General features: G+C 34.7%; 1 protein-coding gene across 1 annotated transcript in view; it reads right to left on the bottom strand.

Annotated features, from left to right (window-relative positions):
- LOC134527619 (stimulator of interferon genes protein homolog) overlaps nt 1–19848 on the bottom strand; it is an 87628-nt gene extending 67780 nt beyond the window's left edge. Inside the window, exons 1-2 of the mRNA XM_063360463.1 lie at nt 19790–19848; nt 10858–10907 (exon numbers count right to left, since the gene is read on the bottom strand). Of these exons, the coding sequence (XP_063216533.1) occupies nt 10858–10881 (24 nt within the window). The 5' untranslated portion in view covers nt 10882–10907; nt 19790–19848. The remainder of the gene's footprint in view (nt 1–10857; nt 10908–19789) is intronic.
- Nucleotides 19849–20938: the final 1090 nt, after the last annotated feature.

A 20938-nucleotide genomic window follows, 5' to 3' on the forward strand; every position in this document is an offset into this window, starting at 1 on the left:
AACAACCAATCATGTCTAAATTAACTGTGGCAAAACCTTTCGGAACATCGGCAAAATTATAACTTGTGAACGAGTGATTCGTGTGCGGATCGTGTGAACATTTATCTACGCATCGCAATTGTAAACATCGACAGACGAAGACGAGCGTGAGAAGCCAGCATTCACCGTTAAGAACAGTGTGGGACTTCGTGGGATAGGAATGTGACGAGAACTACATTGTAGAACAGCGCTTCGCAGAACATCATGGGACACAATTCCAGCAACATAAATCATCTTGGTACTTCGCGGGACGAGGGATGAATCGCCAGAAAACAGCAAGTCTAAATGGGACAAAAACTTACATTCTATGGTCTAAATTTTTGTATTTATAGTTGTCATTGTTTCAATGTTTTTTTGTGTGTTTTTAAAGGGTTGTTTACATTTTCTGGTAATTTATAATAGTCAAAAAAAAAAAAATTGAGTACAGACAGTCAGGATGACCTTGCGGGTTTTCCTGAAACTTCAGGAATGTCCGATCCTAATTTGAATATTGAATTGATACAGGAGCAGTCGGAAAACATGGAACAGCCTGCAAATGGTAGTCCAGTAGAGGTTATGGGGGGGGGGGGGGTCAGATATGTCTAATCAAATGTTAGAAAAATTAATGATTATGATGCATAACATGTCACAAGGTCAGACTGAATTCAGACAGATAATGGAACTAAAATTAGATGCCACTGAACAAAAATTAACCAATACATTTGAGAGCCGATTTGATGCACTTAGGAATGATCTTAATGAACAGATCTCTTCCTGTATATGCAAAGTAAATAATTGTGAAATGCAGATAGAGGAGGTACAGTCTAGGTTAAACACTTGTGAAAAAACAGTGAGCTAAGTTCAGGAAAATTTGATACAAACCGGTAAAACAGTTCAGGAGCATAGTAAAAAAATTTCTGAGTTGGTACAACATAGTGAGGGTGTACAAAACAAAATTGCCGAAAATCAAGATGATGTCACAGATTTACAGTTGAAAGTGGTGCAGGAAGTTAAGGGGAATTTTGGAGCTAATGTTGAAAGGACGTTTATAGAAAGTTCAAAGGTATGTGGCCAGTTGGAGAATTTTAGGTATGATGTGGGTAGAGAATGTTTACAGGAAATAGAGGAAGGGCTGAGAAAGATTAGAGGGGATGGACAGGGTAGCATTGGAGGTTCAGTTTTGACTGTAGATGAAGTGACCACTGTTGAAGGGACAGTGCCTAAATTTTTTGGTGATGATCGAGGGGTTACTCCGATACAATTTGTAACCAAATGTGAGAAAGTAGTTAGCTATTTTAGTGGTTCGGATGAGCAACAGGTAGGATTGTTTATCACTAAATTGGATGGTGTTGTATTGCAATGGACAATACATAAGAAAAATGAATGGAAAACATAAAAAAGAAAAAAAAAAATTATCCGCCAGTTGTGTATGTACTTTTTTAGGATAATTCAATGAAACATTATTATGGACAATCAGCTGTGCAATGTTTGATTATTGTGTAAAGTATGTTTGTTGATATTGTAAACAAATAAATGTAATCAAGAATTTTACCATGTTGGACTAAAGACACTTAAATATAGTGAACATTTTGCATATTTTTTAAATGACAAATGAACATGAAATACCAATGAAATGTTTGGTAGTGTCAAGGTATAACCTGTTGAAGGTTATATTTGCTCTAAAATCAAGTGTTAATTGTGTTTTTTTCCCCCCCTTCGATTGATTTGTCACTTTTTAATTTGGTATGGAGAATTGAAATAATTATGTTTATGTAATTTTTCAATATATGGGTAATCTTGTTTTAAGGATGTGTAATCATATGAAAAGTAATGTTATGTTATTGTGTTAAAAAGATATTGGGATACTCATGTTCAGGTTAATTTGTTGCATTTGTTTTCACTTTGTTGATTTGTCATGGTATATCTTTTGTTTCAATTGACACTTTTGTACTTTTTGGTTTAATTTTTTACAAATTCAATCAAAAAGTAGGGGGAGTTATGTAGCATTGCACATTGAGGATTTGATATACATATATTTTTTTTTTGGTGTCATAAGAATATTAAGAATAACTTGGATATGAAGGATAATAATTATTTTTTATGTAGATGATAATTGTTCAGATCTGTTAAGAATTGTTATTAATTACTTAGGTTAAATTTCATGGAAAGCCTTAAAATACTTATTTCCTTGAGATACTTAATTATTAAGTTGAGGGTTAACTCCAGTTCATAATAATTAATTTTGATATTTGATAATTAATTTCAGTAATTGTTTTGTTTAAAGCAGTATAGATTATAATTTTATAGGACATCATTTTTAAACAAAAGTTTTTAATATGGTATGAATTTTAACTTTGTTTACTAAATATTGAACATTGTATTTGAATATTTTGGGTAATTTTATATTCTATTGGATATTGCTAGTGTAATATTTTGAGAATAGTCTGGAAGGTACAGAAGGAAGAGCGGACAGGCGCGACACTCTGGCGCCAGAAAGTTATTTTTCACTTCGTAAATGCGTGTTTGGGATTTACGCGTCACGTACGCACAGCTGTAGCAACAGTCTGGTAAGTTCTCTAGAGGCTAACACTAGCCAGCCAATCAGGGCGAGCCCTGACATGGAATGATGCGCCCATCCAAATTTCCTTATATGGTCATGTTTTGGAATTCTGTGCGCTGATTGGTCAGTTGGCCCACGGGGTTGCCTCCCTTGTGTTCACCTTTACAAGGGAAGGTAATCTCGTCGACCAAGTAACTTGTTGCTCGATCGTTGCCGAACACGGTCGCGTCGTCTGCAAGTCACAAGACATCATGGAAAGTTACTAAGAGATAATTTAACGCCTAGGGGCTGGGGCCAGGTAGTATTTTTTCAACCTAAGTTCATTATTATTCGGACTAATTAACTAGAAATTTAGGCCCTAGGCGTTGGCAACGGCCCGACTTTGTGTGATTTCGGTCCGCGATCGACGGTACCTTGAGTTATGTAATTAACCAAGGGACATTACTAAGTTTTTTTTTTCTTTGGCGAGTGACAAGACTCCTCGACCATCAACAGCAAGATGTATGGTACTGTGGTATGTATTTGGACCTCATCCTATCAAAATTCAAAGATATCGGTAAAATTTGTATAAGAAAAGACGAAAAACTGTGCAAGTAACGAAGTTTTCTAACTAAATTCATTTGTAAAATTGTGTACTGAGGCCATGTAACTATGAGAAAAAAACTTTTTTTTAAAAAAGAAATAAACAAAGATAATTTAATAAATTTTTTTATTTCCAAATAACGTAGAACTATCGTAATGAAAAATCCCTAAGGAACATTGTTCGTCTTTGTTTTGTTACGTTTCTCTGTGTGCTTAGCCGGGCAACAAAATACAACGTAACAAGTTGTAATTCTTTATCATTGACTTCTCTGCTTTTAAGGGCCTGTCTTGGTCACTTTATGATATGTCACGTATTTTTTATGCACTTAAAATTTATGTACCTCAATGAGGATGTAAAAATTGTGTAATAAATTAAGATATCTAGTTTATCTTTTATATTAGTAGAAAAGAACATCAAAATAAAGTTACAATGGTCTTGTAGAATTTCTCATTTCTTTTGTAACATATTACAGTGTTGAAGAGTCATTTAAATTTGTTATTCATCATTATTCGAAACACACCTAACGATTCTGTCTCTATTACAGCATAGAGGAAACTGCATCTGTTGCATAATTTCATTGTGTTCTTGAGCACTGAACTGAAGGTTTTCTTGGTTGGATTCTTTTGAGGAATTGGACCCAGCACACTTCAAGTTATTCTCTGTGACCTTGAACCTTCAACTAAAACTCTACAATACTTACAGTTAATACTATTAAAATTTATAACTAGAACATTCTTTTATGACATTCTTTTATGGACATACTGTAAACTATAAAAAAATACAAGCAAGTATTTATAACTAATACTTTTCTTTGACTAATTGCATGGGCACTCTTAAAGCAGACAACACACAGAAAGCTATGCTATGTTTGCGATGTACGCTATGTTCGTTGCTCCAGGTGGCCACATATTATAGTCCAGTTCATGATGGAGAAATGCATGTGGTGGGATTCAAGTGATGATTCCGACAATGATAATATTCTGCTGGCTCTCACAGTATGAAAACGTAAAATGAAATGGGTTCATGATGTTAATCTAAAAAGAATTGAATTTGGAGAATTTCATGATTTGATGAAGCAGTTGCGTGAGGACGAAGCCAAATTTATGGGTTATTTTAGAATCAAATCCCAGGCATTGCCCTGCATCCTACCTTCTATATTCTTCCATCGATTTATTCCATAAACATGGATATTTTCATACTTCTTCAATAAAATTTTCCGTCGACATGATACCAATTTAAAGCAATTACAGAAGTACAGCAAAATTCAGTGCTAACACAGAGGTTTTTGTTCATCTGCGCATGTGCCAAGTCAGCAACGTTTTAGGAAAATAGCTGAGAACCAAACACCTGGCGACATCGCCAACATAGTGAACACAGCTTTGTGTGGCCAGTGACACCTGAGATGCAGCTGGCTATATGTTACTCGTGTAGTGAAAAGCGCGAACATAGCGAGCTTAGTACCCTGTGTGGACGTAGCTTAAGGGGCCCGCCTAATCAGAGGTGTATTAGTGTTAGTGAGGTGAGATGATAAGGTTGATGCTCACTGGTGCTTTTAGCGCAGTATCGCCACTAAGTGCAAGGCTCTGGAATGGAACGCAGTCTTCTTATCGTGCGTAGGGCACTTATGATATTTAGGTGGTCACCATAAAATTAGTATATGGCAGAGAAATTAAGATATAAGTATAATGCATGTTCTTTGAGTGCTTTCAAGAATCTATACCCAGTGTTTTATGCTTATATTAGGTACATTATTCAGAAAACACACGTTTGAGTAATTTTCACACTTCTAAAAATACAATTAATAAACATAAAACGGAAATAAAACTACTCATTCGCCCTCAGGGTATTCATAAATGCTTTTTGAAAACAGACACCTCTCGGATATCTTGTAACAATTTGTAAATTGCGTGGTTGTTTCTGAAGTTCTGCAACCCTTTATGTGTCTTCCGGTAGGTGGGCCCCTCAAAAAGTTAATTTACAGTGGTTTTACAACTGGGATATGCATTTAATTTCTATAAACCCCATTTTAAAAGCAAGTCTTGGTAAACATTTGAAACTACTGAAACACTAAAAATCAAACATCACAACTGTGTGCAACAAAACCATGTGCAGAGGAAACAACAAATCAAATAAAATATAACCATATTGCACGAAAAGCACATCAGTGCATTGATAGAGATGTAAGTACACCTATCCCTCACTTAGCACATCTTCAGATTGCGCGGATTCATTTAGCGCGATGTTAATTTTATTGCGCCAGTCTTGAATAGCATGCCTGTAAATTTCAGTTAGCACAAAATATTGACAGGCAAAAAAAAAAAAAAGTCGAGCACGACGCCACAAAGTCTGTTTCAACTGCTGTAAACAAAACACGTTCCCTGGGATACAGTTAGCCAAACAAGGAGGGAAGGGATGCACACACAGGTCTGTCTACGTTATCGGCTGTTGTACGAACATCAGCTATGGCAAGTTAAATTACATCTATGGAGTGTAAAGGACCAAATGTTTTTACGCCCGTGCGTATGCCGCCATGCCATACCGTTGTTACCTGGCCACAAACCGGGTCGTGAACTCAGTCTAGCTAGTGGCAGGGAATTCACTCAAACAAAAGCAACGTCTGCCCATTCAGATGCTGGTGACCGTACGTGCTTGACCACTCATAATTCATCGTGCTCATGCATTTGAGACAAAACTATAAATATTATGACACACAGATTATCAAAGGCCATGCTTATGTTGGTCGCACTTTAGTTTTAAGCAAGTCAACTGTGCGCACAATCGTATGAAATAAGGACACTTATCAAAAGTTTATATAAGTCTGATGCTGTTGGTTGTACTAGCGGGAATATATTTGACATTAGATACTGGAACAGAAATTAACAGATGATTCACGTGGAAAAGGTTGTTAAATGAATGTTACAATGAAAAATATAATCATTGGCCTGACAGGATTGGTGTGAATCAGGTGGTGATACGTGAATAAGCACTTTAATTTTTGAAAAATTAAAATGTAATTATTTTTTTTAAATTTATTTATTTGTAATTTGTCACATGTCCACCAACAGTCGTAGACTTTAGTGGTGGGCACTACATGCAATAACAGGAACACAGTTATCACTACCAGTGTATGGACTCCCACCTCCATCGGTACTATAGGAGGAAAACATTTACAGATGGCCAGCAAACGAGAGCAAGAGTACCACACACTAGCAGTGATAATAACAAAACAGACAAAACACTAACAAAAGTTAAAGAACCATAACACATAACACATAAAACAAATATCCGGAGAGTAATATCGGTTTCACTGTCAGTACAAAATAGTTTGGAAAGGTATGCGACTTGAGTTGAAGATCACGCCCGGGCGGGCAAGTCAGCCAGCCGACTGATGATAAAGTACATACATAACCATCATATTTCCCGTTACGCTGTGTCGTATTTGTCAAACAAAGTGCGATGGGAGGCATATAAAGATAAATGGTGTGACATATTTATAGTTGAGTGTTAATCCAACACATTTATATTACATATAGTATATTTTCTTAAACAATTTAGGAACACATTAAATATATTAGCCATGCTATTTATGGAAACTAATGCTTCAGAATACGTGATTTCGAATAACACGAGCATTTTTAGGAACGAATTAGTCGTGCTAAGTGAGGGATAGGTGTATATGGAATGGATGCCTGTTCTGAAGATGAATTTACTGTGATTAACAAACAAACTGTAGCTGTATAAAAGGCCAGTGGCAAGGTATGAGGTTTACAGAAGGGAAAGCACCAACACCGATCACCCCAAGAGAGATGGGGGAGGGGGTCCGGTCCAGGAATTCTCCCCCTGTAATATTTGGATTTCAAGGTGCAAAATGGTGCTACTAAGTAGTTTTTGACGCGATGTCTAATAAATCGATGAACGCCGGCTGCACGCACGAAAAAGTGTCCCACTACGGATGTCCCACTACGGATGTGTCCTGTTTGCTCATTGTACGCATGCGTCGCATCTCTTTTCATGCTCATTATACGCATGCGTTGCATCTCTCTTCCACTCAATTGGAACAACCATAGATTTGACTTTTCAATCATATTTTCGTCGTTTGAATTATTAATATTATGTAATTTAACGATCGTCCACCGATTTTCAGCACAATCTGTACGGTTATTTAAAAGTAATGTTGAATTTTCAAAACGTTTTGAACCAACAATGGTGTTTTACAGTTATACATAATAATTCAAATTACACCCGGGATCTTTTGCACAATGTTTTAAAAATATTGTAACACATTATAAATAAGTTTGGTCTATTTGGGATGCATATTTGTTATAAAATCGTGTTATTAAAACAAAATAATATTATTTCCCTACCGTGAACAAAATTGTTATAAACATATATATACCATCTGAAACTATTACTTTCTAAGGTTGTCGGTCTAAGGTTGTCTAAGGTTTCTAAGATTGTCGGTTCGAATCCCGGCAATTGCGAATTTTTTTTTGTACTTGTAAAAATAAATACGGCGCACGCAACATTTCAAAAGTAATAAATATATTTGAATTAATGAATGCAAATAAAAGAAAATGTATTAATTAAATAGTAAATTTCGTTTCACTCCTTTGTATCCATACAAAATAGTGATAATTCAATAAAAATGATTCAATTTTATTCAAAAAATTATGCAGAGGTAGATTTTATCATACAAAAGATAGAAAAATTTAAAAAAAAATTTCTTCCTCAAAGAATATAATTTTTTTAATGCCTAAATGGTTTGGTTGCAAAAACCTATTACGGCTCAGTCTCAGGCCGAATATGATATTTCCTTTTCTTCTGGATCAATAATTTCATCAATGTTTTGTCATGAAGTTGTCACGTTAAACTATCGTCCGTAAACCGACTTTACAGACAACCAATTTTTTTGTATCTGACTATACCACTGATAGAAACATCAATTTTTTTTTCAATAAAAAATTATTTCTGCAAAATAATTCTGTGGAAGGGTTCTAACACAAAACCCCACTTCCCCCCGGCTTCACCACTGACTTACATTATTCCGATAACAGCAGACTCTACAATTATCTAAATAATGAGTGGGAGTGTAATATCATTCTATACCTGGTACATAATTTATTAAAACAAAACACATGGTAAAGCACTTACAAGGTCCTAATAAAAAAATTATGTAGCCTTCTTATTACCTTCAAATTTATATTTCAGCTTAATTCTTCATCTTTTAGTGGTGAAGATATCAATAACATCATCACTGAAAGATGGTCCGCAACGTAGTTTCTGCAACAATTTTTTTATGCTGAGCAGTGCAAGTGGTGACAATGTTTCTAGATGCTGCCTGATACGCAATTATACTTTAATCCTCTTTAAAGCTGAGAATTATCTCTCAACTGAAGTAATTGTAGCTGGTATTGTAATAATGAGCTTTGATACATCACCTAAATCTGATCTGATGCTGTCAAATACAAGTGAGGAGTTGACAGAGTACTTTTGTGCATGTCAATGTAAATGAATAAACGTGCAGCTCACTTCTTAAGCTTAGTAGATAAAAATATTTAATATTTTTCGTAGCCATCCTTATATATAAAAGCATCTTCTGAGAATTTCTGAGTATGCCGAAGGATAAGTTTGACATCCAACAAGCTTAGAAATTTTAGCTTGGGTTCTTCTACAAGTCTCAAGAGTTATATCCAAAATCACAACCATATGTAGATGTTCTTTTTTTTTTGGGGGGGGGGGGGGGGAGGGGGATAAGACCAGTTAGCCTGCTGTTTGTTTTCAAATTCTTTCCTTTTGTTGGTGGGAATGACCTTCCTCTCTTCACCTGAGGAAAAAATTACATGAGCAGGTTTAGCTGTTGGAGAAACCTTTTCACACCCAGAGTACGAATCTTCCCACACTCGGCCGACATAATTTCTTAAGGGGCCATTGTATAATGTTCTCTCCTTTAAATTTCACCCGTGGGTGATACAATGTTTTTGCCCCACTGGGCGTTGCAGGCAAAGCCGCTTCCAGGCCAATCGCACCGCAAAAGTCTAGTTCATAGTTTCTTTTCTTATACCTAGATTAAGACACCAGCCCAGCTTCATGCATGCATTTACTGGTGGTGCCTTAGCAGGCAGCAGCTTCCAGTGGCCAATAACTGAAAATTTTCATGTTCAAAGGCAATGCTGGTGGCTAGTGCGTGATATGAATTAAAATTCCTTCAGAAAAAGTTATTTAATTTTATTTAACCTTTTAAAATCATAAAAATTCTGATGATTTTAAAAGGCCAGGTACATATAATAATTTTTATTCTGAAATAAATTAAACCATATCACATAGCAGCGAGTAAAATTTAATTTACTTTAAACCTAAAAAGATCCAGTTTAGTTTTCCATTTCATTCTCTTCATACATACTGCCTAAAAAATTTTTAAATGCAACTTTGGCAGCTAAATATTGTAAAAAGTATGCAATATATATTTTTTCATTTTGTGAATGTTCAGCGACTCAAAACCTCGGCACGTTTAACCGTGTGGAACATACATATAAAATAACGACCTGGAATAACAGACACCCTTAAATACAGATTGTAACACCACATCAGCAGAGTTAAATTTCATTACAAAAAAAGTTTTGCTATCAACATGGGAAAAAGGGGTGTGAGGTTGTTCTCATTTTCAGTTCAATTATTAAAAATTCAAAGAATACACACACCAAATCCCAGGCTTCTTACCTCCATGGCTGTGTTCTACCTGCAGCCTGGCAAAAAGTACACAGGAGCAAGGAATTATTTCAGAAAATTACAGAGTTTATGCACTAAGCGTGGCAAAATTCCTAGAAAACTCCAAAGCCTGATCTAATCTTATCAGCTGTTCGCGGAAATATTTGTTTCCCTCCAAGCCACAAAGCTTATCTATCTGCTCACATGCTTCTGTGAGCTATCTATGGATCATAAATAAATTTAAAACTAGGACAAAAAATAAGTATGAAATGTAAAAAAAATGAGTAAATAACAATTACAATTTTAATTGCATAAAGTCTAACACATGTCTTTTCTCTCCCTGCTACACAACATTTCAGTTAAGTGGATTCTAATGCATAAATCATATGCAATTAATGAAGTAGTATTTATGGAAAATGTGCCAACATAATAAATTAATTATATATTATATACTATAATATTGACTTCTCTTGGCTCAAATGTGACTATTGCAATACAATTAATCATTAGTTAAGGGAAATCCATGCCAAAGTAACCACAGCAATAATAAGAAAAACATGCCTAATCTCTAATATTTATAACATATGTTTTTTTTTCACAATTACTCTCCCATAACATTATTTTATTATTCCGCATGCCCATTCCAAATTAAACACTACATCACTGAGGTGTATGTAATACATAGTCATCTCTTTTGCAACAATGAAGACTGATATTTTTCAAAGATTGATATCATAAGCATTCTGATAGGCATACCTACATAGAATTAACTTTCAAATTTGAACAAAATTTCTTCAAGCAGCCTGGTTGCATACAAACTTGCAAAACTTTCAAGGAAGAACCAAAATGATTGATGCTTGTTGCATCATAAACTTTTACACCCCAACATTTCAACCAGGGAAAGCAACCAAAGCACATTTCATTCTAAAATAAATTGAACTGCTTGAAAAGTTTTTTTTCCCAAATCAAAACATTCTCGTAATAAACTTACCTTTACTACAGATGTCTCTGGCATTTTTGAGATTCTTTTTTTATAAACACCTGAAACCAAAGTCAAACTATTAAATATTGATTAACAAAATTGTTGAAATGATTTGACATTACAGTAAAAACCTCATTCGTCTGGCCCTCTTTGATCCAGATCATTGGATAATCCAGATCCTTGGATAATCCAGATCAGATTTGAAGACATTTTTGTTCAGTTTAAGTTTCAGCTAACAAACATCATTGTGTACTTGGAGCGTCAGCTCGACATGATTCTAGCTGAAAATAATGATAAAGCAAAGCATTTGCATGACCATGCTTCATTTAAACAAGATTCATGTTTGAAACAGAAGAAAGTTGATTAATTCTTTGTTAAGAAATGATAATATTTTTAATGACTTTTAAACAATATAAGGCAAGTATATTATGTAATTTTAATATAAAACATAGTTTTTTATTGTAATAAATGTAAGTCTTCTTATTTAAGGATTTTGTTTTGCTTATTACCCACATTATCCAGATTTTAGATTGTCCAGATTTCCTTTGGTGTTAGTCTGGATAAACAAGGTTTAACTGTAGTTTTTAATACTCACCAAATTATCTTTGGTGTGGCACTAAAAATGCAGGATGATACTGCAATGGTTTTTCATTGCCTTCCACAGGATGAAGGTGAAAGGGACATCACAAGCACTCAGTCCTGAACCCAGGGAGGAGGTTTGAAAAATACTCTACCCGGCTGGGAATCGAACCCGGTCCCATTGGTCCACCAGCCAGACACGCCAGCCACTAGACCATTCATGGGTAAAGTACGGCCGTGGGCCCAGTGTGGCCCTTTGGGCTAGTCAATCCAGCCTGCAACATGGTTTTGAAAACCCCTACAATTACATATAGGACAAAATGTATTTTCTGTGTAGCTAAAATAGAACAACGGTTTTCTTTTCATTGCGTTTTAAGTATGGTATTACCACGTCTAATATTAACAGAGTTTGCGCGCAACATTGCATAGGCGTAGTGCCATAGTAGATGTCTGTAGATCGGTAGCATGGCGGAGTACCATGAATGTGACAGTGTTCACACTGGTGTCTTCACAGTGCCTGGTGTGTAGAGGGCACGGTGTTGCTCGGCTAAGTTCGGAACGAGTCGGGCGCTACCATTTTCGTTTCGTCTGTTCTCAAGGTCAGTGTAGTTCGGACAGTCACGTAGTCAGTTTCAAGTCACCTCTGCGGCTGTGTGTCTGGCTTGTGTTTCTATAGTTTTGCTAAAGAACTAAAGAATAATCAATTTTTGTAACTTTTTTTCTAAATTTTTTTAAAATTATAGCATATAAGTTGTAGGCTATGTGATGTAAAAATCAAAAATAATGTTTATTACTTTTACAAATGCTTTTAGTTCAATTTTTTTTAGCCCGCCTAGATAATTAATTATTTTATCTGTCCCTCTCCTTAAAAGTTTGCCCATGTCTGCACTATACCAAGAAAGTGAACAATTGTTAAAGTACACAGCTCAATCTATTGGTTTTGTTATTGACCTGATAACGTCTTATAAATCTATGAACGCCGGCTGCACGCACGAAAAATTGTCACGTTCTGCCTGAGCCGAGCGTGCAAGAATCGGCCAACCACCGTGCTAGAAAATCATCTATAATATCAAACAGGTTAAGGCATGCTTTTTAACTAATTGTTCGTGATTATATTTAAACAAATTAATTAAATTTAACTTACAAAAACTGTAAATAATATTTGAAAATTAAAAAGTATGCAATCTTTCATCAGTGTTTTCTTATGATGTTATTACGTAAAATTATCATCCGTAAACCGACTTTACAGACAACCCCCTTTTTTACACTAGGTAGGCATATACCATTTTTTTTTACTTATAATAAAAATAAATCTTACAAACACAAAGTGATTGATTGGGTATGTGAATATTTGCATAAATTCATACATATACAAATGAGTTTTTTTTCTCTGCATGTTTTTTCAAACAATTTTATAGTTTTATTTCACATTGATGAAATTTAGCAAACTTGAAATTAAAAACAAGAGGTATGTCACTGTTTACACAAGATTTCTAAAAACTATCCCATTTCACTTTTCCTACCCCTTAAAGTGGAATTTTGGTACGTACTTCTTGGCAAAATTTTGCACAACTGACGCTTAACATAATATAAATATTACTGTCTACATCTAACTGTGAAAAAAGTCTAAGGAAGATCACTGTCTGTGTCTACAATCTTTATGGAAAAAAATATAAATGACATCACTGAGTATAAAGAAAAAATGACATTTTCGAGTATAAAGTAAATAGTTATTTGCTACGCCATATTGGTTAGATGCCGAAAACATAGGCTGAAGTGTAGTGTTTGCAATGTGGAAACAATTTTAAATGACTTTTTTTAAATGAAATTTACTGTTTTTAACTACGGATATTTTAATTAATACTTACTTGCCAAATAATCAACATGGTCAAGAATCATTTTTGAAATGTTTTGGGCGGAACAATATGGCAATGGAAAAAAATGACTTCAACTATGTCACAGCATGCTGTCACAATTCCTAACTCCATGTATCTGAAGCTATGGCATTGGAGGTGACCTGTCTGTCTGTATGCTGACCCGCTGGACCGGCAAACTGCAGTCCTATTTGGATGAATAACTACAACTCCACACTTGCAAACCTCTCTGCCGAAGAGTTTTTGGTTTACTGTTGACATGTTTGATGGACTGTAGTCTGTCTCATGTGTCCACTGTAGTCAGATTGATACCACTTGTTAACATTAAAATTCTTATTTTGTATAAGATGAATAGTTATAAGTTTTAATAATTTTTCAATTTTACTAATTTATTGATTTTTCTAAGACTATGAAAAGGTCTTTTGACAATATTTTTATAGATCTTTGAATTAAAAAAAAATCATATCAAAACACCAAAATTAATATTTTACTGGAGAAACTATTAAGTAGCAGTCGGTCACTATTAATAATGACATCCCATTCATTATGTAGCATGGTCAAACAGAGCCAAAAAATTAAATATTATCAAATATTGTAATAGGATAATATGGGAAACTCCGGCCAATTAGCATTGGCGAAGCGCGAGACACCAGACTGCAGCGCATTCTAGCGGCGTGGACTGAAGAAAGCCCCGCGTAATTCAATTTTACGTGCATATTAAAGGCAACATGTTTACACAATTAAGTGCTGTTTTTACCAAAACTAGAAATTCAAACAAATTTAATGCTATTATTCATACAGAGATGTTCTCAGGCTTTATTTAAAGGTATGTGTCAAAGATAGATATGTAATTATGTGCAAAATATAATCTATCAAATTAACTGAACAAGTAGTATGTAGTATCTAATTGGTTTTCCAGCTGTTTTATTTTTAAGAAAACAAGAACAACTAGTTTTAGTAACGGAAGTAAATTGTATGTATGAAATTAATTTCTCACCTGAAAATGTGACTGCATTTTAAATAAAAATCCTTAATTAAACCGAAAGAAACTGCTGCAAACAAATCATGTTACAAGAATGGTAAGGAATTATAATAAATAATTACTTTATAATAAGAGACAAAAATATAAAACAAAGGGGTTAAAATTGTGAATGCACGAAACGCGAAACACTTACTGCGTTGGGTCCGCTGGAAATCTGAAAAAAGACTTTGAGCAGTTAGTAACGTTGTAATTTTTGCAGCCAAACACCGCACAAATATTTCCGGCCATTCTGAATTACTGTTCACATAATAATGTGTTTATTTATTCGCAAATAGAACCATCATCCAGGGATGTAGCCACATGGGGCGGCATGGGGCGGTGAAACCCACACTCGGAAATCGCCGACCCACACTAATTTTATCTAAAAACCATATCTCTATTCCTGGATGTATGGCAAGGAATGTTATCTCCTTGTTGCGCTAAGCAGTTTTTGCCGCCTGGCCGGAGCTGGAGGAGTGAATATGGAAGGGGGATGAGCTATTTTTAGACAGTCTTGCTGCGTGTGATGTGCCGCTGCAGAGAAGCTCTCTGCTACTTCCTTCCCACCCCAAGTCTCTACGTTGCTAGGCAACCATTCCTCCCCCTCTTTCCTTACGTTGGAGGGACAAAGACAAGGTCAAACACTCCGTGCCGCCTAGCCTGGCTCGTTTGCCGCCGCGCGTCTGATGATTTAGAGATAACAGTGCCGCCAGGCGTCAACAAAGGACCTTCCTATCTTCCGTGTTAAGTGACAAGCAAACCACTCTATTGCAGCATCAAAAGTGACATGTAGGCCTATACTAAAACATTAATCTGTTGTATGAGTGTCAGAGTGGATAGGTCTTTTGTAGATTCAACCATCAACAAACTTCAGAGACTGAAAGATTTTGAAGGATTAAATGAGAGGGAAATTGCATCATATTTGGAAATGTGTGCAAGTAAAGGTGTCTCAGTTCACACCAAGCCAACAAATGCTGCTCATTTCAAGAACATTAAATTACAGTACCTCCAAACACTAATTGAAAACATTCAAGTCAGATTTACCGATTGTGACATTCTAACATGTTTTTCCATTTTTAACCCTACACATCTTCCATCTCCTCATGACCATCGCTTTGATGTGTATGGAACAGAAGCTATAAAACTGTTGTCTGCAAGATTTGGATTAGAATCAAGACTTTGCCTACAAGAATGGTGTGAAATCAAGCAATACATGGCTGATAACCACAGGAAAAAGACTTGTACAGAAGTGGTCCACTTTCTTTGCACTGACAAAACAATTGGCAGTTTGGTTCCAAATATAGCCAAACTCGCACAAGTGTACAGAGTCATTCCACTTCACACAGCTGACTGTGAGAGAGATTTCTCTCAAATGAAGCTCATAAAAACTGACTTGAGAAACAGACTGAGTGAGTTCACGCTTGATTCCCTGCTTCGCATTTCGCTGGAAGGTCCAGATGTCCAAGACAACCCATTTAAAACTGCAGTTCAGCATTGGGCAGCACAGAAGAACAGAAGAATTCGCTTGAAATAGAAGTGAACGTTAACGATGGTTGAGAAAATTTGGTTAAATTTAAACGGGGGTGTTGTTTTTCCTAAAACAATTGACGTTAAAGTTGTGGTATTTAATTTGCTGTGTCGCCATTTTTTTGCAGGCAACCCACACTCACATTTTCCTAGCTACATCCCTGATCATCTTATAGCACCAAACACACTTCAATGCCTTTTACCGCCGTTTCCAAAGCGTAGGTTCAGTCCACGCCGCCAGGTTCGCTGAACAACATGTCTCACATTTTTTTTGTCCGTTTCCCATATTATCCTATTACAATATTTGATATTATCTACAATAATAAAAAAACTGTTGGAAGTGAAAAGTCTGTACATTGAATGAAATTATTATTGGAAAAGCCTATTTACATTATTTAGAAGTCAAAAATATTTTTAAAATTTTTGTCTGTTCGAACATCAACTAAAAACTACTTAAGGATTTGGATGATTTTTTTTTATTTGCACTGTCTTTGGCTGACTTAAAAACTAAGCTATATATAATTAAAGAAATTCCAGCCCTAAGAGGGTGAAAAAGGCATAAATATGGTTTTAAGATAATCAATTATTTCTCCAAATCTAATCAAGAATAAGAAAAGATATTGGGTAACAATAAAAAACATATGAAAAATTACAACCAAAATGTTACCATTTTGCAAAATTAAACACCTAAGGAGTGACAAAGGGGCAAATAGGTTTTAAGACATAAAATTACATCTCAGAATTTAATCAAGCATTATAAACGATATTGAGTACCAATAATAAAAATGACCAAAACAACCAACCACAATTTTACCATTACCGTATGTGAAATTCAACTCATAAGTGGGTAAAAAGGTTAAGTATGGGTTTAAAATGAAAAATGAACACTTCCGATTCTGCTAGAACTAGGGGTTGGAAACTAAGAAAGAACAACTTGCATGTAGAGTTTCATATTGTATTATTTTTTATTTATCAAAATTAATTTTTCTAGGGGATGAAATGGGGGTAAGTTTTAATTTATTAAAAAAAAAAAAAAATTCATACTTTGAAACAAATTAAGTAAGACGTACATTATTTGGTTAGAATAATAAAAATTAACCAAACAGGTCAATTTGGTTTTACTATAAAAGAAATTCCTCTGAAACTAATCAAGTAGCATATCAGTTAGGTATGCAGTATGATTTAAAAACATGGATAATCTTCCAACTATCTATAACTACTTTCTAAAATTCTTCTTCATAAGGAGTGAATAATTGTAAATGTGGTATTAAAATTAATAAATAATATTTTCTGATCAAATAAAACATAATTTATGATATTGAAAACAGTTAATAGATACCTTAAACTACTTTCTCTTATTCTTACAATACACCTTGATTTGTACAAAGGGGTGGATTTTATTCTAAAAATTAAAAAGCAATGGAACCCTTATATTAGTATTGGCAAGATAAATTTAAACTCAATATAAACATAAGTTTATTATAAATATTTTTGAATTCACATTCGCGGTAAAAAAAAAGAATGAATGTGGTTTTATTTGGTTAACGGATATTGCCATATTTTATAAATCTGTAGTTCTGATTTTTCACATAGGTATCGCTGTGGGAAAAGAGGAGAAAAGGTGAAAAATTTAGAAATGTTGTTTAAGTAATACTAAGCACAACTAAGAATCAACTAATATGCTAGATAATAAATTTGATAATTGTACGTACTGTACATTTCAAATCAAAATGCAATTTTTTAAAAAATCTTAAAATAATGTTTTTGTAATAAGATGATTTCCTTACTGAAATACAGCAAGAAAATGTATTTTAAAAATTCTTATTCCAAATCTTTCTTTCAAAAATATTTTTGTAGGTACATTTTTATAAATTGTTATTACATTATAAAGTTGTGTCTAAAACGTTTGTGCTCTTTGGGTATATCTGGCAACAGAACTCCCTGAAACAAGGACAGCACTACTTAATAGCAGCTATTATACATAGGAAAAGAGATATATATATTTTTTTTGCTATGAGGCCTACAGCTTACACCAACAGGATCAATTTGTTCTTGTTCAAATATTGTTGTCATATCATAATCAATAATCAGCATGCATATGGTACAACCATGCCCTACCTGGGAATCGAACCCAGGACCCCTCACAATGTAAGCCGGTTTGCTTACAACTATGCTACGGAGGTCGGCAGAATAAAATCCCATTAACATGCAAACTGCAATCTGAGGATGAGTCATACTATAGTTTAGACGCCTCTGTTATCTCAGTTAACCATGAGATCACAAACAACAATAGGTACCTATGTATGTAGAATCAGGGCTTCTGTAAAATAAGACAAATAATAACTAAAAGTGAAATTTTTCACAGGACTAAAAACAAAGCTTTTCAAGCATTTCTAAAATATTTTGATATTATTATAAAAAAAAACTAATAATTAAAATTGAGATCTGGTGATGCTAACATTTCTTAAGATTTCCGCACACGCTTGTTTTAAAATTACAGAAAAATCTCTCCTTTCCACAGTTTTTTGTCATTGAAAAATCTGAGTCACCCTATTTTCAAAATAACGAGCAAACTAAATGCAGAGAGCATACCTGTACCACTCCTGGATTTTCTTATTTATTAATTTAAATAAGTGATAAAATCCTGAAGATAGGTGGGTGTAACATTTATGCCGCAAACTCTGCTTGCACAATGTGAAAGTACTTATGGTAGGCTAGTGCAAATAAATGTAAGGTTTAAAATAACATAAAATACAAATTTGTTGAATTAATATTCTAAACAAGGATGATTCAAAAATTTATACTATTACGAGTATAAATACACATGTTACTAAAGAGTTTACATACATGAATGTTGACCTCCAAGGCCTACTTAAAAATTGAAAAAAGACAATGTGGAATGTGGAATCTGGAATGTTATGTTAGGTGTTATGTTCTTGGAGATATATAACATTAGCCTTTAATAAAATTTTCAAAGGGTTGGTTTTTTTACTAATGAAAGCGCATTGGGTGGTCTCGAAAGAATGAGCTTATGAGAGCATGTGTTATAGCATGAAATAGCACAAAATAGCTATCCACAAAACATAAGGAGCACATAATCGTTCTTCGCAAAATATAAGAAAGAGTACTCTCACATAAGAGTTCTTTAAATTAAAACCTAGCATTAATTTATTTGAGTAATAGCATATTATGTATGTTAGAAATGCATTAATTCTGCAGAATTGCAACTTATACGAAATCTGACGAATAACCTTTAAAGTGAAAGGTTATGTCGGCTACATTTTTAATTCATATAATGTACAATTAACTTTATAATACATATTTTTAATGTAACTCACCTAACCAAATTTAATTTAATTATTATTTGCCCTACTTGGAAATAAGGCAAATAATACACACTATAATAAATACAATAAAACAAAAAACTAAAAATAAACTAGATCAAAATTTTAAATAATAAATTACAGATTTTTTAAAATTTATTTTTAACAAGCCAAGATGGCCAAATGTAGGTCCCCATTTAACGTTTAATGGATTTGGATAAGTATATGCATTCTGAAATATTTTCGTACAACTACAAATAACAGATAAAAAGTAATTATCTGACAAATTTACAGACAAATTTAACATTATTTTGTTTCGAGTGGTTTTTCCGGTTATGTACAAATCCAAAAGTCACAGCGTTAATTTAATAGCCCACATTATTTAATTTTTACTGTAACATCTCGTACCCTCAATACATTTTAACTCGAAAATATTTTTCCAACTTAAGTTTAATATTTTACCACGTAAAATTTCGGGATGAGAACAGAAAACAATCATAGCCTACACACATAGACATAAATTAATAACACTGGAATAAAAAACAAAACAATTCGTCCAATATAAGTGTTCAGCAATATAAATTTAAAATAAATATGCTAGATTTTCATAAACTTGCCTTGATGCTTGATCTGAGAGCTCGTGAGCAAGCGTTCCACCCAACTAGATACCGTCTGTGTCCAGTCACCAGCTCACCACTTTTATTATTGTTATTGTTATTGGTACATCCTCTGTGGCTGTGTGAATGTTAAGTTCTGCGCAGACAGAAAAAAATCGCAGGCAACTGATCGTGCAGTGTGCACGTGCAGTGTGTTTATGTTTATGTGGTGCGTATAGCGTCTTGCGTGCGTCAGCATCGCACACGTCGCGTCGGGGCAACAGCACCTGCGTTGATAGCGCAGTCCGCACTGATAGCGCAAAATAAATTACGTAGGCGTTATACGGATTCGATAAAGTGGCGTGCGGAACCAGAGCCCAAGTGGTGACGAGAAGACGGGCTAAGTGCGAATTTCTTTACCTCGCTGTGAAGTTGTAGAGGTACATTTGACGTAGGTAATACACAGCTTGATTCGGGCGTTTTGGTAGCAAAATTATTATTATTTTATTTGGCAATCGTAGCTGAAAGTAATTCGCAGCTTCTGTATCTTCTTTCAATCTTTCGTAAAGCCATCTGTTCTCTTCTTGTGCACCATTAGCTGAAGTCTCAGACACGCTCTTTCTTCTTCAGCCGTTACAGCTTCGATTTTTTGACTGACGACTAGCGCATTCTGAGCAGGCATCGACACTGGGTGCCTCGAAACCGACATGAAAGGAGTTAAGTAAAATAATTCTGTACTCACAAAGTTTTGTGACTATTCAAGGTCACCAAAAATTCTGATTTGTCCTTGAATATATTCAAAAAGGATTTTCTGACGTGACAACGTCTAATAAATCGATGAACACCGGCTGCACGCACGAAAAAGTGTCCCACTACGCAGGGCCCCCGAGAGAGAGGGGGGGGGGGGGGCAAAAGGGGCAAATGCCCAGGGGCCCGGTAGCCTTAGGGGCCCGGGCGCCCGTCTGGGAAGTGGAAAATAAATGGCTGGAAAAACATTTTCCCCCTGCTATTACAACATCTTGTACACTCTCTCTCTCTCTCTCTCTCTATATATATATATATATATATATATATACACACACACACACATATATACACACACACACACACATATATATGTTTTGTGTGTTCCTAAAACTACAGTCGATAACCAATAACCTAATCGAGCAG

The sequence above is a fragment of the Bacillus rossius genome, chromosome 1 (genome assembly GCF_032445375.1).
Source record: "Bacillus rossius redtenbacheri isolate Brsri chromosome 1, Brsri_v3, whole genome shotgun sequence".
NCBI lineage: Eukaryota > Metazoa > Arthropoda > Insecta > Phasmatodea > Bacillidae > Bacillus > Bacillus rossius.